General features: G+C 32.4%; 1 protein-coding gene across 1 annotated transcript in view; it reads right to left on the bottom strand.

Moving 5' to 3' along the window:
• The window catches only part of LOC136977909 (UDP-xylose and UDP-N-acetylglucosamine transporter-like), a 38,763-nt gene that overhangs the window by 1,707 nt on the left and 10,677 nt on the right, over nt 1–26,379 (bottom strand). Inside the window, exons 3-8 of the mRNA XM_067273503.1 lie at nt 26,210–26,312; nt 21,911–21,960; nt 18,873–18,951; nt 11,942–11,996; nt 4,496–4,605; nt 1,060–1,135 (exon numbers count right to left, since the gene is read on the bottom strand). Of these exons, the coding sequence (XP_067129604.1) occupies nt 1,060–1,135; nt 4,496–4,605; nt 11,942–11,996; nt 18,873–18,951; nt 21,911–21,960; nt 26,210–26,312 (473 nt within the window). The remainder of the gene's footprint in view (nt 1–1,059; nt 1,136–4,495; nt 4,606–11,941; nt 11,997–18,872; nt 18,952–21,910; nt 21,961–26,209; nt 26,313–26,379) is intronic.

Genomic DNA, 26,379 nt, shown 5'->3' with positions numbered 1-26,379 from the left:
AAATAATTGTTGTTATTATTTTTTGTGTACTGCCTCTCATGGACTATTGTACCCTCACATGACTATCACATCTTGAACTTTTTGAGCAAAAAATGTGGACAAAAGCTTAAGACATAAATCAAAGAGAAATACAGAATAGAAATAAATTATTATAAATCTTCAAGCTAATGTTATAATTCTATTGAATTCAAATTCTCGTAAAGTTAAGAATGATTATCTTTCACTGATCAATCACTAATTTTCTTTCAGTAAATAAAACAAGATAGACATTTTCTATACTGAGAAACTTCAAGCATTCTGTTTTATTAACTAGATGATATTGATGATTATCTTACACCATTACTTTAAATTCTGAATCAACTCAAAGTCAAAACTAATACCACTGAAAGAAAATTAGCTTATAATTTTTCTTGTGAACATATCTTTTTTTCTTAGATTGACACCATCATATCTAGCAATAAAATCATAATTACAATTGCATTGCTAGGTATATGATCTGACTTATATCATATCATATATTCATATATAAAAAATTAGCAATATTCAAAATGAGCAATTTTCCTTGCTAAACTGGCTTTCTTAGTTTTCTTAAAAGTTTTCTTAGTCTTAATAGTTTTCTTAAAAGTCAAAAACAATGCTTTTGAAACTTTTAAGAAAAATCTCTTAATCATGAACATTTCTATTCTGTAGTTTTATATTCAAGGTCATTTAAAGATTATTCATAAAATACCAAATAACCATTCCTCATTTCCTTTTCATATTCAAGGATTCTTATATTTATAAAACTGATTTGCTTAATCAGTTTTGGAAATTTTTACTTTCAATGAACAGCTATGACTTTTATTTGGTAATTAAAATTTAAAATTTTTAAAAACATTTTTCTTAAAAATGTTACAATTAATTTCTACTTCATGTTGTTCTTAAGTTTTCTAAAGATAAAAATGTTAAATTATGATCATTCTTTTGTCTCTCTTAATTATTTCATTCCTCTGTCATCTTTTACATGAAAACAGTTCACATATAACTTAGTTCTAAAAAATATATATATTTATATAATACCTGAATTATTAAATTCCATTATATTTGAATAAATATCTTTACTCAATAAAATAAATCCAGGAAGTGGTAGTACATGCTGTAAGAAATCATGAAATATGAATGAAATAATTTAAATAATGTAGACTGAATTATATAAATTTATTACATTTTAATAGATAGCAACAAAAATTTGATTTTGAAGCTTGAATGTGATATTATTACTTCGCATGAACTGTTGTATATATTGCAATCAGACTATTTTAACATTAAAACAGTTTTAATAGTAAATTATTTCACAATATGAATTATTAGTATTATAAAAATGAACTCATATTTATATAAATATACAATTACTTTATTACTAATATACCTATAGTATTTCACATCTCATTTGCTAACTGTAATTAAACAAGATAAAGTATAAAATGTTAAAATAAATACTGGCAATTCCTAACATATGCATTTCTAACTTTATATGACTATCTCATAATTGTTATTTATTTAATATTCAAAATATAATAGATATTTTCAAATTGAAGAAAAAAGTTTTTTTTTCAGTTTTTTAATTGAACTTTAATACTGACTGAATATTCTTCAATATTCTTAAGCCTTAAAACATAATTTATCAGGTCAGTCCATGAGTCCATGGGCATTTTTATAACCTTGAGAAAAATCTTGTTTTGCTGTTAAAAATGTCAGTCTAATGTGATAATTTTTACACTGAAGTGTTAATTTGGATCTCATTCATATAATACTGTTCAGAATTGTGAACATTTCAGTTGTTTATTTTCCTTAAAATGGAAGTAACTGATGAATATAAAAGACATGTTTTATACTTTTTATTTTTAAGTGGTGAGAATGCTACAAATGCAGCCAAAAAAATAAATACTGTACATAATCAAATTGTAATTAGTGCAAGGACTGTGCAAAAGTGGTTTGAAAGATTTAGAAACAATGATTTTAGTGTGGAGAATAGACTCATACTGGAAGACCTGTTGACTTTGATAATGATGCTCTCTCTGCACTAGTTGAAGCAGAACCATCTTTAACAGATGATGAAATTGTGGAATGTTTAAATTCATCCCATGGAACTGTTCATAGACACCTACAACAAATCGGAAAAGTTTCAAAGCTATTGGATTGGCAACTAAGTGATTGCGGATTTTAAATAAGAAGAAAAATTCAAAATTTTTGCTTAAAAATATAACTTTATTCAATTAGGTATTGTCCATTTTTGTCGATGACCTTTTGCCATCTTTCAGACAGTGTCATAATTTCATGTTCATAAAACTTCTGATTTTTGCCAGCAAAAAACTGAATTAAATGTGATTTTACATCATCAGCGTCATTAAAAATTTTACCATTTAAGGAGTTCTGCATGGAACGAAATAAATGGTAATCTGAAGGTGCAAGGTCAGGGCTATATGGTGGATGTGACAACACATCTCAACCTAGTTCCAATAATTTTTGGCAAGTGACCAAAGATGTGTGGGGCTTTGCATTATCATGCTGGAAAACAACACCCTTATGATTTGCCAATTCTGGCCGCTTTTCTTGAACTGCATCGCTCAGTTTGGCGAGTGGTTGAACGTACACGTTTGAATTAATCATTTGGTTTCTTGGTAAAAGTTCAAAGTACAGAATTCCTTTATAATCCCACCAAACTGACAGCATAATCTTTTTTTGGTAAATCTCAGTTTTTGGTGTCGTCTGGGCTGGTTCATCTTGCATCACCCACAATTTTTTCCGATTAACATTGTTATAAACTATCCACTTTTCGTCCCAGGTAATCAGTCGTTTCAGAAATGGATCAATTTTGTAGCGTTTCAGAAGCAAATCGCAGATGCTAATGCGTTGCGTCAAATGAATTTCCTTAAGCTGATGAGGGACCCATAAATCCAGTTTCTTGACATAGCCAAGCTGTTTTAATTTTTTTTGAATGCATGTATGCGATACATTGAGCTTCTCTGCAATCTCACGCGTTGTGCTATGACGATCTGAATTGATAATGGCCTTGATATGGGTCTCATCAACTTCAACTGGACAGCCAGATCGTTGAGCATTTTTCAGTGAAAAATCACCAGAACGAAATTTGGCAAACCAATTTTGACACTGCCTTTCTTTCAAGGCTTCATCCCCATATATGGCACATAACTTCTTGTGTGCTTGTGATGCGTTCTTGGCTTTTCGGAAATAATACAATAAAATATGTCTGAAATGCAAGTCTTGTTCTTCCATTTTTAAATTGGGATAAAAACATAACTAAATAACTAATTGATACAATTTTTTACTAAATTAAAAGGTGGAAGTCCAAACAACATGAAAACAATATAGGTTAGGCGCTTTGAACATGACGACAAAGCAAAAAATGTGCTAAGGCCACATATTGACAAAATCTGCAATCACTTAGTTGCCAACCCAATAGAAAAATGGATACCACATGAACTGTCAATAGCTAACTGACAACAACGTGTAAACATTTGCATGTCTCTTTTATCCCGTATTGCTTTAGAACCTTTTCTTGGTAAGCTGGTTACCGGAGACGAAAAATGGATCCTCTATAATAATGTGACGAGAAAAAGACAATGGATGGATCGCGACAAGCAGCCAAAACCGACTGCAAAAGGTGAGTTGCATCCTAAAAAAAATTCTTTTGTCTGTTTGGTGGGATATGTCAGGTGTAATTCACTTTGAGCTGTTAGAACATAATCAAACAATTACAGCTCAAATGTATTGTGAGCAATTAGAGCGTTTAAATGAAAAATTGTAAAAAAATCGACCGTTGTTAGTGAACAGAAAGCAGGTTCTCTTGCAGCAGAACAATGCCAGACCACACGCTGCAAAAATAACTGTACAGAAACTTGAAAGCTACAACTGGGAAATTTTACCTCATCCACCATATTCGCCAGATATTGCTCCCAGTGATTATCATCTTTTTCGCAGTTTGCAGAATTTTTTAAAAGGGAAAACTTTTGAGGATGAGAACAATGTAAAAAAGGCTATTTCTGAATATTTTGATTCAAAACCGAAATCATTTTACGAAGACGGGATTAAAAAGCTACCATCAAGATGGCAAGAAATTGTACAAAATAATGGTGAATACATTATAGATTGAAATAAAATTTAATTAAAATTTTTTGCTGCTTTTTTTGTAGATAAAAATATGCATGAACTTATGGACTGACCTGATATTAAACAATTTTTCACTTTTAAAAATCATGTGTTTTCATACACAGGAAAGCTAAAAAGCCAATCTTAAAATATATCTGTTAAGCATATTTTATCAAAATAATCGTAAAATGTACATTGGTTAACTGACTCTGGATCACCCTATAGTATATTTTTATTAATGGATGTAAAAAAAAAAAAACAGCACAAATTTGTTGTTGTTTGTGCTCTTTGTTGTTCAGCATTATTAAAAATACTTAGAATATTAAGAAATACAGTAATATCTTACGCAATAAAAAAGGGTTTCTTTTGGATGCTTTCCATACTTTGTACTTAATGCTTCTTGATATATTCCCATTGTTGCAGCCAACAATATAGAAGATGTTAGTAGTGATAATCCTAAAATTAAAAAAATCAAAATATAAATAAAACATACAAAATAATTAGAAAAATATTGTTCATAAGAATATGAAGTGATAAAAAAAAATACATGAAGATATATCAAGTTACCAAAGAAAAATGACTATATACAGTAAAACCTCCATTAATGGACACTCCCGAATAGCGAACAACTCTACAACAGACATTTTTATAATCCCTTCAAATAGGACATCTATAATATTTACCTCTACATAGCAGACACTCTAAATAATGGACACTGTTGTCCATAACCTACTTTACAAAAACACAAAGTCCTGTCTTCAATATTCTGAAAGAATTAATTACGTATGAAATATTTTAAAAAGAAAACAAAGAATCAGTTCAAATATTCTTTCAGATGACAAATTTTGACCATAGGACCAAGTCTAGCTTAAAATAAGAGGACAGGTTGTAAAAAGCCAAACAATATTCTTTATCTGTTAGAGAAGACTAATCCAGTTAAGTTGTCAATCACCATTTATCGCCATACATATTATTGTTATTAAACTTCTGTGTTATCATTGGAATCAAGATTACGATACCAAGAAACCATAAACTTTTGCAAAGTTATTCATTCATTCAACAAGAACTGTAGCTAGTACAGTAGTAATGAGAAAGAAACAGTTTTAAGGTTACGACAACAGCATTTATTTATGAAAGTTCAAAGACCATGTTACAAAGGCGATTTGACAGCCACTTTAAACAGTAGGAAGACATTTGGTTTTCACATATTTATGATGTAATTTATGATCTTAACAGCTTTGTGGTGGCTAAAGTGTAATTAGACAAAAACTTCTTCTGATTGCAGCACCGGGGTGAAATTACTGCTATCTAGAACCTATACCGGTGCATAACACGTATACACCATACAGATATAATGCAGTTGACAAACGTTTTCAAGCTATCACTTCGCTCTTCCTCAGGTCAACTGGTTTCCCGAATGGAGTGTACATTGCTTGGTGGGGTCAGGTGTCTTTCCGGTGTAAGGAACTGAGTCCGAGCATTATTTTTATTTTATTATTATTTCCGTTTTATTATCTTTTGTTTGGGGCTTATGTTTATTTAGGACAAAGGTTCCCCACCACTCTCTTGTTAGTAATGAAAAATGAAGATAAAACAACTCACGGAAAAAATAAGCGCCGTAGGAAAATCTTGCGCACTTGCGCTGCCCGGCGGAAGTAAACGATCCGCAGAAAAAAAATGGAGGGGGGAGTCCCCACACTCACTAGTAAAGAAATACTTGATAAACCGTCTTAACATCCCAGAAAATTATGATAAATACTTTGTAAACGGTTTATAAGCTTTGTCGGAAACTTAAAGCTGCCAGAAAAGAAAATTAATGTTAGCAACTAAGTATGTAAATAAGGGGAGTAACTCAGCTCAAGTGTGACGTCACCTCACAGTATAAAACCCGTACATTAACCGAAGGAGAGAGAGGTGATTTCCAAATCGAGGCGACTTTGAGAGTGAGGTGAATTCGAAAGCGAAGTATTTTCTGATAGAAGTCCAGATTGATAATTGGACGATCCAAGGTGTTAAAGAGGAGTTCGATTGACAATTTGATGATATCGAAAGGATTGAGGAAATAGGTTCTTCGTATAGTGAGGTGACGGATAGACGTTTAATTAGTAAGAGATTTTGTTCATAGTTTCTAAGTATTTGATTTGTCGAATTTTCAAAGGGGAATTAATATTAAGTTAATCTAAGTAGCTGAGTTTATTGTTGGGTTGACTTGTTGATTTTCGTTAATAAATTTTGTTTGGATTATTGACATTTGTACGTAGTACATTCTAGTTACTAATTAAGTATATTTGAACTTTTGAGCTCACTTGATATTTATCGTTATTATTACTAATTTTTCGGTGCACGCTTAAAAGCCCAGGCCTGGCAAACTAATCTCGAATCCGCGTAAAGTACCCGTTAGGTTAACGGAAGTTTTACCGAACCGCAATTAGTGTCGGTTTCCTAAGATACTAAAAATAGTACTTTACACCGGTGAATTGTGTCCTCCCCTGCCATGCGCGGTTATGTGCTGGATGGGGGGTTGTAGGGGTTCGGCATCCAAAAGAGATTGCCATGCCTGTGATAAGGTCATCTCCTCCTTCTGGTTGACACAGGTGGCTGCTCGGCCGGTGTTGTAGATGGCCGTGGCCTCCAGCCACCTGAGATGCTCCTGGTGGGGTGTGTTGATTATAATAGTAGCCTTTTTGAACTGCGCCTCTATCCCAGGATCTGACGTGTACATGGCTAAGGCCGTGGTAAGCCTCCCATGTCTGACATCAGCTTGGTGCTCGCGTAAACGGATATTTAACGAACGTCTGGTCGAACCAATGTACCATAAATCCTCATTCCGTATGTGGTCTCTGATTGGGATAGAATAGACCCCGGGGAGTCTGGTACAATCGGGGGGGTCTTTTTCATTGCGTAGGATACGAAAAATCATAGGGCATCTTCTGTATGCTATCCATATCTCGTGTTGGCTGGCTATCTGCCTATGAATAGTCCTAAGGTATGGGTTGAACGTGACAGGGGTCCGTGGAGGGGCGTCTGGCCGTGAGACAGTATTATTACTCATGGTGGAAGCATCCTTCAGGCGTTGGTAGCGTTTGATTAGGTGGCGAGCCATGGTCGGGAACCCGTGCTCGGTAGCGATTCGTTTGATGTCGGTTAATTCTGTTTCAAAGGCTTGCCTGGTCGAGGAGTGCGAGAACACCCTTCTAATCAGAGCATTAAAGGCGGCCGCTCTGTAGGAGAAGGCGTTTAATGCTCTGATTAGAAGGGCGTATCAGATGGCTGGAGGCCACGGCCATCTACAACACCGGCCGAGCAGCCACCTGTGTCAACCAGAAGGAGATGACCTTATCGCAGGCATGGCAATCCCTTTTGGATGCCAAACCCCCTACAACCCCCCATCCAGCACACAACCGCACATGGCAGGGAGGACACAATTCACCAGATAGACATCTGACCCCACCAAGCAATGTACACTCTGTTAGGGAAACCAGTTGACCTGAGGAAGAGCAAAGTGATAGCTTGAAGTGAACGCCTGAAGGATGCTTCCACCGTCGAGTAATAATACTGTCTCACGGCCAGACGCCCCTCCACGGACCCCCATCACGTTCAACCCGTACCTTAGGACTATTCATAGGCAGATAGCCTGCCAACACAAGATACGGATAGCATACAGAAGATGCCCTATGATTTTTTGTATCCTATGCAATGAAAAAGACCCCCGATCGTACCAGACTCCCCGGGGTCTATTCTATCCCAATCAGAGACCACATACGGAATGAGGATTTATGGTACATCGGTTCGACCAGACGTTCGTTAAATATCCGTTTACGCGAGCACCAAGCTGATGTCAGACATGGGAGGCTTACCACAGCCCTAGCCATGTACGCGTCGGATCCCAGGATAGAGGCGCAGTTCAAAAAGGCTACTATTATAATCAACACACCCCACCAGGAGCATCTCAGGTGGCTGGAGGCCACGGCCATCTACAACACCGGCCGAGCAGCCACCTGTGTTAACCAGGAGGAGGAGATGACCTTATCGCAGGCATGGCAATCCCTTTTGGATGCCGAACCCCTACAACCCCCCATCCAGCACATAACCGCGCATGGCAGGGGAGGACACAATTCACCGGAAAGACACCTGACCCCACCAAGCAATGTACAGTACACTCCATTTGGGAAACCAGTTGACCTGAAAAAGAGCGAAGTGATAGCTTGAAAACGTTTGTCAACCGCACTATATCTGTATCGTGTATACATGTTACGAACTGGTTATAGGTTCCAGATAACAGTAAAGTGTAATTTTTAATAAATCAGTTATTGGAAAAAAAAAGCAAAAATGTTTGAGAAATTACACCTACTCAATAACTGTAAAGCAGACAAATCACTATATTGATTTTTATTACTTGCTTAGATCATAAAAGACATTATAAATGCAAAAATACCAAATACATTTCTTGCCCCTTGAAGTGGCTAGCAAATTGCCTTCATAACTCAACATTCAAACTCTCATCGCCTAAACTGATCTTTGTCCACCCTTCTGTTTGTTATAAGAGTTTCATTTTTCTTTTTCATTACTTCTGTCCAGGTTGTTTTGATGAATTAATAACTAATCAATGTTTACTTTTTGTCATAATTTTTATGTTCCATTTATCAAAGTATCCTGTTCAATCTGTTTTCTATTTAGAATTCAATTAAAATGAGATTTTTACAGCTGAAACAATAAATAATATACTGTATATAGCCTATATTTTAATTATATGTGCTACATATACTTTCTGGTATTTTCACATTCCTAACACAAATTTGATGTCTTCATAATCCATTGTATATGATGACCATGTTAAAATACAGTATGGCCACCAGCATGTACAATACTTCCCAATAGTAGACACCTCTAAATAACGAACTTCTCAGTCTCAATGGTGTCCGTTATTTGGAGGGTATACTATTATAATATGTAAATACAAGATGTCTTTAATTAAAGTATACCACTTTAGACCATTCTATAGACAAAACTGCTAGAGATAGATCAATAAAAATTTGTAGGCACTTTTATCACAACACAGAAAAACTATAGACAGTTTCAAAAATAGTTACAATTTTCACTGCTACAAGTGCGTAATGGCACCACTGTTGCAGAGCACCAAAGAAATTGTTCAATATGTTTTCTGTCACTCTCAGTCACATATTGGAATCAAGTTATTACATTAACAACAGCCAAGTGTAACATGTCAGAACTGAAGAGACTCACTTCCTTTTCAATTCACCTCTAGTTATGATAAATCAACAATTCAATCTGTAATAAACCCTACTGTTCAAATAGCTTCATAACCAGATATCACAAGGTGTGAGATTGGATGAACAAGCAGGCCATTGCATTGGAAAAGACTGACTAATCACCCTTTCAACACTAAACATGTTAGACAGTATCTCTCTCACAATAACTGCAGTGTGAGATGTTGCGTAAATGTGATGTTATTCAAACATCCATTCTGCTGTGGTTTATGAATGACAAAAGTTGCAGTATATCTTTATATTGCTATTATATGATAATGATGCAACAGTGGTGCCATTATAGACCTCTAACAGCAAAAAGTGTAACTATTTTAAAACTCTGTCCACAGTTTTCCTGTGTTGAGATAAAAGTGCTTGCAAAATTTTAACAATCTACAGTATCTCTAACAGTTTTGTTTCCAGAGTGATATGAAGTGGTATTCTTTAGTTATAGACATCGTGTATATAACTTATCTAAACAACATTAGTGTAATTTTTAAAAAATTATACTAACAATAAAAAAATTATTATTATTAAGGCTTAATAAATTTAACAAAAATAAGAATGAAATTCTTTTAACACAGATATCATATCTATATCAAGTACATTAATTTTACCTAAGTAAGTACTTTCATTGTTGTCGTTATACTACCCCTGAACAAAAGTATGGGATCATGATAAACATTACACAAAAGTATGGAATAATGATGATTTACATTTTGTATGGCCACCTTTTGCCCCAATTACAGCCTTAATTCTTTGTGGCATTGTAGAATCAAGTTTTTTTACACAGTTCTAGACCAACCTGTGACCATGATTCTTTGACTGTCTTCTTTAATTCTTCTATTGTTGTAGCTCTTTTAGAGATAATTTTCTTTAGAACATTTTAAACATTTTCAATAGAAGATATATCTGGACTGTTGGCAGGCCATTTTAAATGCTGTATGTTATGTTCTTAAAACCAATTGCTTAATTTGTCTAGCCCAATGACATGATGCATTGTCATCCTGATAGATGAAATCCTTCAACAACAAAGTGATCTAATGTTTTAATGACCAAAGATTCTATTAACTCCAAGTAACCATCAGCATTCAATGTACTATCAAGGATTGCCATTTTATCAATGCCTTTACAGGTTATACGTTCCTACATCATTACACTTTGTTTAAATTTATCAGCAAAATTTCCTAAATCAGGATGGAATTTTTCATCTGATCTGTCTACAAACATGCTGCCATCTTTACCATAGCCAATAAATATTTTTGATTCATTTTTGAATATAACTTATTGCCAGTCATTAACACTCCAGTCTTTATGAGTTTTGGCTCCTTTCAAACAATTTTTCTTTTGTATTTTTGGCATATAGGGCTTTGTTTTGACTTTTCTTGAGTGGTAACCTTTTTTGGCTGCAATTTGAAAAAAATTGTAGACCTATAAATTCTCACTATCATCCATCCATCCATCTGTCCTTCCTTAATCTCGAGAACGGAGTTAGATACATCAAAGTCAGGACCAGATATGGAAATCTTAGGGGTATGAAGCCCTGATTAACTATATATGAACTTTAATTGCAAACTAGAAGTCACATTATTTCAATTCAAAACTTTCCCCCTGAATGGAGTTAGATAGATTGGAGACTAGCATGACTCCATTGCTAATGGAAAAGTATGATGTACAGAGGAAAGACACTGCAGTACTAATTTGAGATGAAGAGCATATATTTTAAATTAAATAAATTAAAAATTGCAGCCCAACATTGTGACTATGTCACAATAAATAATTGCTCATTCTGCTAGCCTCCTCCTTACTGTAATGTCTGATACATTACCTAAAAACCAATACCAAACCTGTCTCTCCTCCATCTTCAATTAATACTGATTGATGACAAAAATCTGTTTTCCTTAACAATTTTAATTAATTTATGGTCATTTCTCTTGGTTGTAGACCTTGGTCTTCCATCCTGTTGCTGATTTTTCAAAGTTCCAAATGTTTTAAAGTTTGAAATTATATTCAAAACTATTCCTTGAAAGCATTCTAATGTTTTTGCTATTAACCTTTGTAATTTTCTTTCTTGATACATTGAAATTATTAACTGTTTGTTATCCTCACTTAATTTACTACTGGATGCCATCATTCACCTCATTATCATGTTCACTTCAATTTTATACTTCACTATAATGCCATAAAATTTATTTACAAGATTATTATTCATCTTAGCATGTTAAAATCCAATATTTTTTAATATAATAATTTTTATTATAATAAACATCAAAATATTCCATACTTTTGTTTAATATTTTTCATAATTTCAGTTTATGGTACTTAGATTCAACTCTTATTATATTTAAAATACTGTAACTTTGTAATTTAAGTAAATATCTCTATGACAAAAAATACATTATATATACATAAAAATTATGCAATATATCAATGGTTACAAATTAAAAAATGAAGAATAGTAGTTTAATAAAGTAAGAAATTATGAACTAATATTTTTAAATAACATATTGTTTTGTATTTCTTACCTAAAAACCAATGCCAAATTTCTGTTTCTGTTGTAGAATTTGAATGTACTTTTCTCTATATAACAATAAAATAATGAAGACAAGAAATTTTAATTTATGTTTTACAATTATTTTTTTCTAATTATATGGTATTTAAAATATGTAGGTTTACATACTATAGTACTCTCCCACATTCAGCCCTCTCATATCCAGACTCTCCCTTATCCCGACTGATCAAAGGCAATCAAAACTTTTCAAAAATATTGTACATTACTCCAAATCTTACTTTTCCATGCTGCAATATGTATATACAGTAGAGCAGGCCTGGCCAACCCGCGGCCCGTCACATTAAATTGTGTGGCCCACTAAGCAATATTATATATTTATTACAACTTTTGTTTCCCATTATGTGTATACCAAAACAAATAAATGAAAATTTGCATGTGTCAAGTACGAGTACGAACTCTTGGTATAACAATAAAATCTTATTCATTTTGTATTTGTTTTACTTTTTTAAAAGCATGTTTGCCTAAATTGTGGCCCACTGTAATGTTACACGTGATCAAAGTGGCCCGCGAAACAATTTGGGTTGGCCAGGCCTGCAGTAGAGCACAGATTATCCAAATGTCGATCAACTAAAACGTCAATTAACCGAAAGCTTTCCAGTCGGCAAATTTAAATTTCCACTAGTGCTGTGGCACTTTGGCTATGTCTTGGGCTACTCCAATATTATTTTTGTTGGTGTGTGTGTTTTAGCTGGCAGTACTAGTGTAACCACGAGAGGATACTTAAGGACAAGCCAGGATTTGAATGAAATTCATGTTCCCACATTGAAATTCATTCAACCCTGGCTTGTCCTTGTCCTAATTTAATATATTTTTTGTACGTAATCGGTTATCCGAAAAATCGATCTTCTGAACAACCCCAGTCCCCAATTGATTCGGATAATCGATGCTCTACTGTATTTTTATTTTTTTTTTTTTATTAAGGTTGCACTGAAGTTTATAGAAGGATACAATGCATCAGCCACTGCTGACAATAATGATGATGCATTGGTGTGTGTAGCAGTTTGTCAGCAAATCAAGAACAACAAAGCAATCAACTTTAACACAATACTTTCAAAATTAATTGTAACTGTCAAAAATACGCATCAAAGTTAAAACAAACATTTTTTTATGCATACAGTAGGCACATATGTTAGTCTTATTTAAAAATTATCATATTCCCTTACCTGGATTTTCCTAATATCCAGATCACTCATACCCACATTAGTTCAGATATGGGAGAGAGTACTGTAATTCCAAGAAAGATATCTAATATAGGTATGTAAACTAAAAATATGCATAATTTTTGTAGGCATATTTAGAACATTTTTAAATTTAAATTTGAGAACATGCCAGCATAGATTGTTGCTCAGACTCCATAGATTTAAATTCATGTTGTCATGGCAACAATATTCCAAAAATAAACAAAATGGAGCAACTTAATGAAGAGGAAAGAAAGATTGTAGTTGGAAAATTTTACAAACAACATGAGGAAAGTGAGAGAAGCTATACAGTTAAACATTTTGTAGATATGAGGATGGCAAGAAAGACAGTTCACAGCATCATAGAAAAGATGAAAAGTGGTAGACTGTTGTTAATGTCCAGAAAGTAGAAAAAGAGAAATAAAATGACAGATAGCAGAAGAGAATTATTGGAAAGAAACATTGTCAGAAAAGTTGGACAGTCACTGAGAAAATTTTGAAGAAAATTCAAAATATCTCATCAATATTTTAAATGTATACTAGTCAACCAAAATGTCGTCCTTGGAAGTAAAAGTAAGGTAAAAAATAAAAAAAACTGCAGAGGACTTTGCTATGAAAAATGCACAGATTGACTTCAAACCTTGAATGGAGTGAAACTTTGTTATGAGTATGGAAGTGACAACACTGGGAACAACACATACTATTGTAAGAATGAGGTTGAGGTTGATCCACAGCTAAAATTTAAATGCCATGCAAAATTTCCTGAGTGTTGGTTTGCATAACAATCAGTCCAGAAAAAAATTCTCAAGCATTCTTAGTACCCTCTCACCTCTGCATCAACAAAGAAGTGTACATAAAGGAATGTACTAAGAGGAGGCTGATCCCATCCCTAAGGAAACACCATTCAGACACTTGTGTGCCTTCTGGCAAGACCTTGAACATTATGAAAGATACAAATTTTGTGCTAGAGGAATATGGAGTCTGTTACATCAGCATAGAAAACAATGTTGCAAGTGTTCCTCAGCTGTGTTCAATTGAATAATTTTGATACCAGCTGAAACAGATGTACAAAATTTGCTGGTCTGGCAAAAATGAAATGGAATTGAAATAATACATCAAGTCCAAACTCTACCAATTTAATTCAGAGCAATTTCAAACTCTGACGACCAGCAACAAGACTAAAATCAGAAAAGTTGTCAACTGCAGACCAGATTACATAATTTAGAGACAGAAGAAACTAATTTTTTAACTGTGGAAACCTGTTATGGAAAGCAGCAGCAGTGTCCTGATAACAATTATTTTCACTAAATAAAAATAACTCAAAGCATTACAGTATTGTATAACATACTGTCATTTTTACACATTTTAGAAGTTAATGACAAAAACACTTTCCCATTCAAATATTATTTCTGATCTGTAAGACTAAATATCTGCATCCATAATTTTCCAGTATAATAAGTCCTGTTAATTGATAAATGTACTAGTATACAAAAATAAATTTAAACACTTTCCCATATTTAAAAAACAATTGTTAGCAATACTTGTGGTCTCATTGGGCTACAATCTGAAAAAATTGTAGACATAAATTCCCATCTGTCTGCCAGCATGTCTGCCTGTCTGTTCTTCCTTAATCTAGAAAACAGAGTTAAGATAGATGAAAGTTAAGACCAGATATGGAAAACATAGGGGCAAGAGACCCCGATTAACTATATATGAACTTCTAGTAAAAACTGGAAGTTCACTGCAAGTCACAATATTTCAATTAAAAAATTTTTCCCTGAAAGGAGTTAAATAAATGACCAGCACAACTATGCTGTTATCATGAAAAGTATGATATACAGGGACAAGTCACTAGTAATTTGAGATGGAGAACATTAACCTAAATGGTTAATGTTACCTTAGGTATACAAAATGGCAGCTTGTCTCTGACTCCAGCATACGGAAGCGAGGAAACAGTGGGGATGCACATTTTCTAAACCTAACCTATTCTAATAAATTACCATAATTATTAGCAACTAAATTATTAGAATATGTTAGGTTTAGAAAACGTGCGTCCCCACTGTTTCCTCGCTTCTGTATGCTGGAGTCAGAGACGAGCCGCCATTTTGTATACCTAGGGTAACATTAACCTAAATTTTAAATTAAATTAATTAAAAATTGCAGCCCGCATTGTGACAATGTCACAAAAAATAACTGTTCATTTTATATTGCAGTGGTTCTTAACCTTTTAGTGATGAGGGACCATTTATCAAAATTTTTCTCTTGCCATGGACAACAAGCTGTTTGGCAGTAATATAAGTTCTTATAAGGTTGTTCTATAAATTAAACACGTACAAAATTATTCGAAACCAAGAGTATTATATTATTTGCGAAAATGTTACATTAATTATATTATTTTAGTGCAATTTTTGTAACTGCATAGTGTTTACCAACTGCTGGATTCTTTGTTCAATGCTACTCAAAGCCAAACGCGTGTCGGCACTGGCATCCAACCGATTTCGATGTTTATTTTTAATTATCAAAAGCACGAGAATCCTTGCTCGCGTAAATATGTGGTTGAAAATAAAGTTAGGTACCGCAAAGCAATTTCTCGAATTTTAGAGAAAGCAATAGCTTTATGGCTCCAAAAATCTTCAAGATTAATTCCTGTCTCGAAAGTATCCTCACAGTTACTATCGTGTTACATTTCAATTAACTTTTCTTGTATTTTATCCGGCACCTCAGAAATGTTGACTATGAAAGGATTGTGGATCAGTTTCCGAATTTCCTTCCAGGAGGTCTTTTAAAGGAAACTGGCCGCTATTCAGGTTTACAAACGTGGAGAAAACCCAGAGAACTCCACGTGGCCAGCCCGTCTGAACGCAGTGGGAACCCGCGACCAAACTCTCAGTGTTTAGCGACAGAACCGCTCGCCCACTGGTGGGCATCTCGGCACACTGTCTGTCAATAATTGGGTTCAATGTATCAAACCCAGAAAAATTCTCTTTTTCAACTTTGCAGATTGATAGGTCGATTTTAGCGATAAACGTACTGATTTTATCTTCAAATGCAAATATATTGCTAGTGCCTTCCAATTTCATATTTCCTGACCGTTATAATTGAAGGTTCAATTTATTTAGTTTGTGCAAAAAAAATCCACTAAATAAGCAAAATGTATTTGAAATTTGAACTGACAGAACTCATCGTCATTTATTTAATAATTTTAGGATGACTTCACGGACCACTTCGGGTGCTTTCAGGGACCACCGGTTAAGAACCACTGTTATATTGCAATAATGCAAGCCACAAGCCAACCAATGGTGTTTTGTTTATAAAATGCCAAACGATTCTGGATTAAATCTGGCTATATAACTGCTACTATTAATATTTAAATGCTAAGTAATTTTGCCTAGAGGTAGGTGTTAGGTGCCATTTTTTATTAAATTTAATAACTGTAATTAAATTAATATTTATTAATTAATTTAGAAGGTTCTAGAAGAACAGAATTAGCCCAGAGTGGGACTCAAACCCACAACTGTCACACACCATGCAGATGTGTTGCCAGTTACACTATTCAGACTTCCATCCAATCTTCACTTCCAGAACTATTGATTTAGATATAACCATGGTGACTCATGACCAGTTTTTCTGCTTTTCTTCCAGAATCTTTTAAATTAAGTAATAAAGATTAATTTAATTTTGCAGTAGAATCTCCTTTTAACAGATCACTTGAATCAAAATCACAATATATTACTTGAGATTTTATATGATATTCCACTGTTAGCCAATAATGATTCTGAAGTTATTTTTAGAAAAATTGTCAGTACTTACATATGGAATTGACAATTGATAACAACTCTGATATGGAGCCATTCAATTTATTCATCAACTTTTAATTGTTAAAAATATTTAAAAAAAGAAAATCTCATCATTAATAGTTTCAAATTACATTGACAAAAATAATTTAATTGAAAGTTTCCAAATGTTTTTATATTATTGAGAATTCTTTTAATCCTTCCTGTGTCTATTGTTAGTGGAGAACAATCATTTTCAAAATTAGATTAAAAATTATTTACGTTCAACAATAGCACAGAAAAGGTTGACATAACTAGCTATATTATTGAATGAACAGAACTTCAATAAATATAAATTTCGACTACATTAGAAGTCAATTCACATAATGTTTCACTTTTTAATATATTCTTTAAAACTGCATTTATTACATATTTGTATTTATATGAGAATAGTTTTCATTTTCTCTCTGTAATAAATAATTGCACATAAAATATAAAAAACTTTATTTCAATTCTATTCCACAGCCACATATCTATAAAAAATGTTATTGCCTTTTCCTTTGCCCTCATCTTACCAGCAACTGCAAAAAGGGCGGCACAAACTTAGGTTGTCTTAGGCAGCAATTTTTGGCACACCAGCCCTGGGCCAAGATAGCTGCTGTTTTTTTGGAACAGTAGCAGACTTTTTTCTTTGCCTGTACTTTTGCCAGCCCACAAACAATATCTCTGAGCTTACAAAACCAACCATTGTATGATTTCCTTACTTGATTTTGGTCATTGTGGAAACTTGTTATGGATAGCAGAATTAATATTTTAATTTAATATTAAGTGTTAATTCATTGACGTCTTAATTTTTAGTAGATTTTGCGTAAGTACTTCTGATTTAGATGTTTATAACTTATATATAAGATGTAAATGTTGAAGATTAGATTACCATTAAAATCATAAATTTCAAATGCATTTAAAAATGTGTTCTTAATTTAAAATCTTTGTAAGCCTGATGCAAATAACAATATGTTACCAAAAGTACTTATATTATTAATTTATTAAATTCTGTAATGCCAAAAGACAATGACTTATAATTATTCTAAGAAAAATACAGTCAAATGCTCTGAAAAACTTCATTTGATGTATGAAAATAAAACTATATATTACAAGACTGCAACAGATTAACCTGGTTTTTAAATACAGCTGTGACTGAAACCATAGTAGTGTTGAATACGTATATTTTTTAACTCAAAGCCATTTAGTAACAATTGATATTAGCATAAAATAATAAAAAAAATACATTTTGTTTTATAAGAACCCTCATGAGTTATGGATACAACCTTTATACAGTGTCAAGGACATTTATTGGTGTGATGTAGCAACTTAGCATGTTTGATCTGTATTTCTTCAAAGAGAAAGGAGGGTGCTGTGACAGTAAATTCAGCTTGCTCCATTCAAAGACTTCACGACTTTGTTGAACTGAAGTTTTGTCAGTGTGATGTTGAATACCAGAATCTGTAGTTTCAACAAGATGGGACAATGGCTAATATTGGGAATAAATAATTCAAGGACTGTGGCAGAGTTGAAGTGGAACATCAGAGATGAAGTGACAGCAATTCCTCTGAAATGTTGCAAAAAGTCATGCAAAGTTTCAGGGAATGATTGCAAGAATTGTAGACAACAACAGATAATATCCCATGACCACAATATTCAAAACAATGTTATTTATAAATCCTATGTTGAATGCTTTGAGGTTAAATGTAGGTTGATGTTAAATTAATTTAGCATAATTGCATAACTTGCATGTTATGCTAATTTAAAAACCATCAGGTTAATCTGCTGCACCCTGTACAAGTAATATTCAATAAAAAAAAATATGAATTTAAATCTTTATTTTTTTTATGTGAATTATTCTAAAAATTTTATTAATCCATTTAATACTAACATTTCTACTAGATGCTACAGTACAGAGTGAAATTCCAGTTGTAATAATGATGACGGAAATATACTTGCTCATTTCATACCTGTGGAGAATCAATAATAATTTATTATTTATAAACGAAATTGTTCATACTGTAATAGTGATTAAATAAAATAATTTAATGACAAAATTTTAAATACATGTATAATTATACATACATACATATAATATATATATATGTTATATTATATATAAAATTAAAAACAAGTAGAATTTTTTCAATTCTACTTATTTTTAAATAATACTCTATTTTGCTTATCTTTTAGTTTTTTAAATTATTGGGAAAATGAGAATTAGTTCAATAAAAATCCTTATTAGTCCAATAAAAGAATCTAAATGTTCATTTAATATTCAATTAAAATTATTTTAAAATAAAAAAAATTTAATAAAATATTTTTAAAATTTTTACAGTTCAATTATATTTGAATTAGATCTTCAAATGATATTTTTATTCAACATTTGTATACTTTATTTTAATTATGAATTATGGAGTAACACACATGCACACACATACAAATTAAAAAATTATTAAAAATATAAAAATATGAGTACAGTCAAACCTGTTTTTATGCGGGGGATAGGGACCGCATTAAAAAAAACGCATTAAAAAAAATAGCACGAAACTTCACGAATGGCTGTAAAAAATAGTTTTCGCAACACAATTTAAAAAATATTTTTTTATGCGGTCAACGGGGACCGCATAAAAAAAGTCTCACATAGAAAATAACTCAAAACCGTACGAAATAGAATTTATTGACAACAGATGTCAGCACTTGACTGCATCGTCTGGTCTATCGTCTGTTTTACATATTTTTGTCCAGGTGGTGTTTTGTTGACTTAAAAAGTAAATTATTTCATTTTTCGCATATTCATGCAATAATATTACTATAATAAGTGCATTTATGCTATAATAAGTTTATTTAGCTATAATCAGTCAACGTAAGACATGACGAATCGCACGAGACTAGTCGCCAACTATACCGCACAAATTAAAAATTCGCATTAAAAAAATCGCACAAATAAAAATCGCACATAAAAAGAGCGCATAAAAACAGGTTTGACTGTATAAGCAAATGTGTGAGAGTTGGACTTGATGAAAATTTGGAGAAAATTCATTTTTCATCTTTCGAAAGTTTTTTTTTTTCAATTTTATTACAGGAGGATGACCAAATCTCTCTCCCTGGAGACGTTTCCTTTCTCAGGGAACTTGTCAAATGTGTCACTGGGAACTAATAGCAAAAATTCACGATTGGTGAAAAAGGATAATGTGATTTGGAGGTATAGAAGGAGTGACTCAAGGATGGGTTCGTCGAAAGTCTGCGAGCGCGACAACCTAGTGCACCAAAAAAAAAAAAAAAAAAGGTATCGTCGTCCAGGCTACCAAGAATTTCATACCGTGTGTTCTTTTAGGAACACCTTCAATCTTCCCACTGATACGGATTATATCTTCCAGTTCTCCATCGTTCCGACCGCCATCCAAGGTTATGGAAAATTTAACACCTCCCCAACCACTTCTGGATTCCATCCCGACTGGACGACCGACCAAAGTTCGTCTAGCAGGAAGTTCGCACAATTATAAGGGCATCAAAGGTATCTATACCAACTCGCGGTTTCTTGTAAAATCTCTCTCTTAACTGTTATTTGATATATAAAGATGTATTCTTTTTAGTTAAAATAAATCGGTTATTTTAGTTGTTAACCTTGTATCAGAGTGATTCACTTCCCTGCTGTCTCTCAACTCTCCTCCATCCCGAATCTGGTCACCCATGCACATGACTGTTCACGTGAATTCCAAATTTGTGGCTGTTAAGGTTTCTGTGTCTATCCTATAAGACACAGTGGTGTCAGTCCTGACAAAGCACTAAAGAGGTGCCATCTTCTGGTCACAAGTGTTAATTTACAAAAAATTAATAAACTTTTTTACAATTCTGAAATCAAGCTAATTATTTACAACATTAACATTTTCACTGTTTATTGACATGATTTTGCATTATGTGACATACCACATAAGCTAATGATGAAATTTCAAATCATTCAGACCCTGGAAGTTTTTGACAAATTGCACAGACATTATTTTTTAATGTCATTTATTTCTACTTGGAAGTGTAAGAAACATTGTAGAGATTATATTTTATTGCTTGGTTTTATACTTTCCCAGGACATTTAATTGTAATAGTTTTTCATCATTTTGTCATATAATAGTTGCAAGTGATTCACTTTTGCATCATCACATATATTCCATAAATATTGCTCAAAATAAAAATTATTTTTATTCGTAATCTGTGCATAAAAGTAACATACTATATAAAAAAATAATAATAATAAATCAGCATATTTGGTGTAAATTTTTGTTTCAATGCCAGCAGTAAAAGTGTTTACAATCAATTTTCTGGAACTAAAGTTATTTGTTAAATAATATTTGCCTGTATAACACTAATGATGATATAATAATAATCAATATTTATTAATTATATTTCTTTCTACTTTGAAAAACCACCAGCATTAATATGTATCCATAATGTACACCAACATGCATATATATAATGTATAGTGTTTAAAACAGCAGGTGGTACAGCCTTGGTACCTACGCATCAGATGCAGATGTAGAGGTTTACTTTGATAAAGCTCATCTTCTACATCAAAACGCATTACCATCACATCTAAAATACCTGAACTTTTTGCAAAATATTTTTGTAACAAATATTTTAAGAAGTTTTAACATTTATTTTTAAAAAGCACTTTAAAGTGGAACTTAAATATTTTACTATATTTTAAAAATCAATTTTCAATTTTATAATAAGTTTAAAAAATACAATATTGAAGACTAAATATAAAAAAAATTACAAGAATTTAAATATTATGCTGTTTGTATAATGAAATAAATATTTAATCATTCTAAAATTTATCAACAACAAATTAACAGTTTTAATTAAGAATATAATAAAATATATTTAAAGCAGTTCATAGTTTATATTTTATTATAAATGCATACATAATGTTACCTTTTGTTTAAAATCAAAAAACCCATCAGCATATTTGCTATTAATGAACCCTAGAAAATATAACATCATAATTACTAAAATCAAGCATTTTTAATGTATTTTAATAAGCATACTGTATTTTCTTGATTAAATCTCAGGATTCAAATAAACATTGGAGAATAACAGTGCTGTTAAAAGTAAACTCCAGGTTATAAAGCATGGGAAAAATGTTGGTGTACTGCACTGTATGTAATAATATAGTTTAGAACAATAAGTATGAAATTTAATTGAGGTGAAGCATTAGCAAAGTCTCTTCTATGCAGCTTACAGAATTGTGTTCATTCTCCAAATCTGTTTGATCAATTTTGATTAAAATTTGCCATTTTCATTAATTGCAACAAGGAATTCAAAAATGTAATAAAAACTGGGGGTTCATGACTTCATTTTCAAGATACACAGTCATTGCACAAAAACACAAGACATTACTTTGTCATGTGTTTTTGTGCAATGACTGTGACTAGCATGCCTTCTATGAGCTTATAGAATTGAATTTGTTCTGAAAATTTAATGGGCTAATTTTGATAAAACTTTGCAATTTTCCATTAACTGTGACAAGAAATTCAAAAATGTACCGTGGATCCATTTAAATGCAAAAAAATAGGAGTCCACAACTTCCTTTGATATACAGAGGTATTAAAGTGACAATAGAGAGGTTGAGGCCGAAGTTTTAAATGCTAAAATGTGTATGTTGGACATTGAACGCCACTTTCCTGTAAGCCTAAAAGTTTGACAATAGCATTTGGAAAGTCAGTGGAATCATGCTCGACATTACAAACACCATTGTCAAACTTCTAGGCTTACAGGAAAGCGACACTGAACGTCTGACGTACACGTTTTTGCATTTAAAACTTCGGCCTGAACCTTGCTAATGCCCAAGCTCTCTGATGCAACTGCATGCAACTGAATGCACTAACAGAACTTAGACCTGAGAATCAAAAATAAAAACAGCATTTCGTGTGCCTAACGAAAATAGACACAAAACACAGACAAAACACTGGAACAAAGTAATGAATGGCAATTGTTTTGTTCTTTGATTACTTCTCCATAACTGGCCAGTGCAAAGATCATATCTCTCATGGCTGGCAGATACAAGGATAGCTTCTTTTGTGGTCACAAATGCAAAGTTTGTCTGTCCACATTTGTCAGGTACAAGGATTACCTTCTCTATGCCTAACAGATTTAGGGATTGCTTCTTTTTTCTGGCTCCGTTCATGACACAACAAAGTCACACAATGTCCTAGTTAAAATTCTATCTCATCAAATTGTCTGGAGTTGGAATAGAAATATTCCAACTCCAGACAATTTGAAAGTGCACATTCCAAGGTTTATGAAACATTTCTGAAATGAAATTATAAATGTTTTGGTACAATCGAAACCATGTTGTTATTTATATTTGGTATACTGGCACAATGAAGTGGCATTTTCTTAATCAACACTGGGCAAGTTTTCCATCTTTATTTAGTTAGTCCTAACTAAATGAAGATGGAAAACTCGCCCAGTGTTGATTAAGAAAACGCCACTTCATTGTGCCAGTATACCAGAAATTATAAATGTTGTTGAATATTGAGTGTGGGAAAGTCACAATTGAGTTTGTAAGTTAAGAGCTTATCAGCTGAAGGGTAATTAAGTAAACTTTGATTCAAACTTACCATCTCTTTTGGAAAGAGATGATAAGTTTGAATCAGATGATAATCTAGATTTTGATTACAACAACAACATCAAAGCAGACACAAATGACAATGTAATAACCAAATTGGAAAAAATTGTATTGGGTTAATTATAAAATCAGTAATCTTTTTTCAAATGTTGTAGCTGTAATCCATAAATACAGTCAATAAATTGTTTTTATAGTTTGCAAAATATATGGGTAGTAAGTAATTATTTATTGTGACATCATCACAATGCCAAGCTGCAATTTTTTGTCACAATATTCTCAAGTTTAGTAGTGACTTGCCCTGAACATCATACTTTTTCTGTTAACAATAAAGTCATGCCAGTCATCTATCAAATTCCATTCAGGAGAAAATTTTTGAACTGAAATAACATGACTTCTGGTCCAAACCAAAAGTTTGTATATAGTTAATTGGAACATCCTTCACCTAAGCTTTCCATATCTGGTCTCAACTTTTACATATCTAACTTTATTCTCAAGATTAAAGAAGGACAGACAGCTAGACAGACTAACTATTTCTTTCAAGTTTTACCCACTCATCTCCTGTTGCAAGGTAATGAATCCCCGCCCTAAAAAAACTCAGATCTTCAAATAACCTGGCAGATACATATGGTTTAAAAATAAACATGGGGAGGGGTTAATCAAAGAAATACAGTATATATAAAATCAAATATAAAGCATTTAATACATCAATCATAGACATATGCCCATTACAATTTATATACAAGGTGTGGCTAGAAAATAACGAGACTGAAGCTGGAACTTTAAATCTTGAGTAGTATACTCACTTTAGTTGTGTTTCCCTTCAATGTATGATCCTTCTGCTTACACACAGTGCTGCATTCACAACTTCCACTGATCATAACAGTACTGCAGATACTATTATGGTGGTAACAGGTACTATATATGGCTAACAGGTACTATATATATTACTATTATATATATATATATAGGCTGTTATAGTACTGCAGGTACTGCAGTACTATAACAGTACATTATCTGTAAGGCTACGGAGAAGCTCCGTCTTTTTTTCTTGACAGCAGAAACCGAATCAAAACGGTGTTCTTTCAGAGCAGACTTGACTTTGAGGAAAAGGTAAAAGTCACATGGAGCTATGTCAGGCAAATACTGTGGGTGTTCAAGTATTGTGACTGCTTTCTTGGCCAAAAACTGCTCCACTGACAGAGCAAAATGGGCTAGTGCGTTGTCCTGATGGAGGATAAAACCATTTTGCCACAAGTGTTGCCGCTTTCTTGTGACCCTTTCTCATAAAGATTCCAGAACTTCTTTGTAGTAGTATTGGTTCACAATTTGTTCCACTTCTCATACGTTTTCCTTGGTTTTTGACGTGCTAGGCCGTCCAGAACATTCATTGTCTTTTGCATCCTCTTGGCCCTCAGAAAACCTTCTGTGCCATTCAAACTCACATGCATGATAAAAACATGCATCTCTACATGCTTCATGTAGCAGATGCAAAGATTCAGTGATAGTTTTTTTCAATTTCATTAAAAATTTCAGGGTTGATACACTGCTCCACTTTCAAGCTGGCCATTTTTCAACATGTGCTAACAACACGTCCATTTGCAGCAGACACTCACAGTAAATTTAATAGCAGTAGCAAGTTGAGACTTGCTGTGCTTGTTCTAACTTGTTAAAGATTGTTTACCCACCCACTCACTTCTGCCCACATGCAGGCAATCACAGTCTCCTTATTTTCTAGTCACACAATGTATAGATGGCAGTTTTGAAGCATGCTTAAAGATTTACACTAAGATCAAATAATTATATATAGAAGAATCATCAACATAATTTTTCAGTTTACTTTCTTAAGATAAATTAAAATTAAGAAATTTTTTTTTATAATTTACCTACATAAGATAAAATTTATAATGAAACTTTTCTCTATATTGTATGATATTATTATTTTCTACTGAAAATACTTATGTAACTACAACAAAAATATCACTAGAAGTCTGTAAATATTCACTGCATGCACAATTTCATAACTTTTTTGATTTCTCAGCATATTTAATTGTATAAGTTTTTTAGCCAACATAAATATAAAATGTTTATTTCGAATTTTACTTATTTAACAAGATTTACTTATCATCATAATTGATCAAGATGTATAATATGAAAATCTTGCAAAATGAAATCATATAAATCCAAACTGCATTGCATTGAAATGCTATACAAATTTTGACAGTTTTTAATATAAGATATTTTCAAGGAATAACAAATAAAATCTTAAATTAATATTATATTCATTTAAAAAATAATACATTTTTCAAGATAAACAGTTTCTAGATCAGCAAGGTTATTTATATTTTAGCAGTTTGTTTTTTAATGAACGAATTGATTTAATTTTCGTTAGAGGATAAACTGAAAAATTTTAAATTTTTTACTTTGTTAATTTCTATTGGATGACAATATTAAATTTTTAAGTCTTAATTTTATAAATTAAAAATTGAATCTGTTACATATATTTTGGAGGATTTTTTAAAATTTGTTTTCAAAATTTTTATTCAACTACTGTAAAGTATTATAAAAATATAAACTTAATCTTTATATAAAATCATCATACTTACAGATCGAAAAATCATTTGTAAAGGCATTGGAATGTTAAAGGAATGAGCATAGTTTCCACTGACACTCACAAGTAAAAACATTGTCACCAAAGTTAAATAATTCCTGAAATAAAACAGACAATTTAAAATTTTAAATTAGATATAAAACTACATAAAACTACAATAGTAAT

This window comes from Centruroides vittatus, unplaced genomic scaffold (genome assembly GCF_030686945.1).
Source record: "Centruroides vittatus isolate TY-2023 unplaced genomic scaffold, ASM3068694v2 contig_482, whole genome shotgun sequence".
NCBI classification, from domain to species: Eukaryota; Metazoa; Arthropoda; class Arachnida; order Scorpiones; family Buthidae; genus Centruroides; species Centruroides vittatus.
Note: the sequence above shows the minus strand (reverse complement) of the source record. Positions and strands in the feature narration are given on the sequence as shown.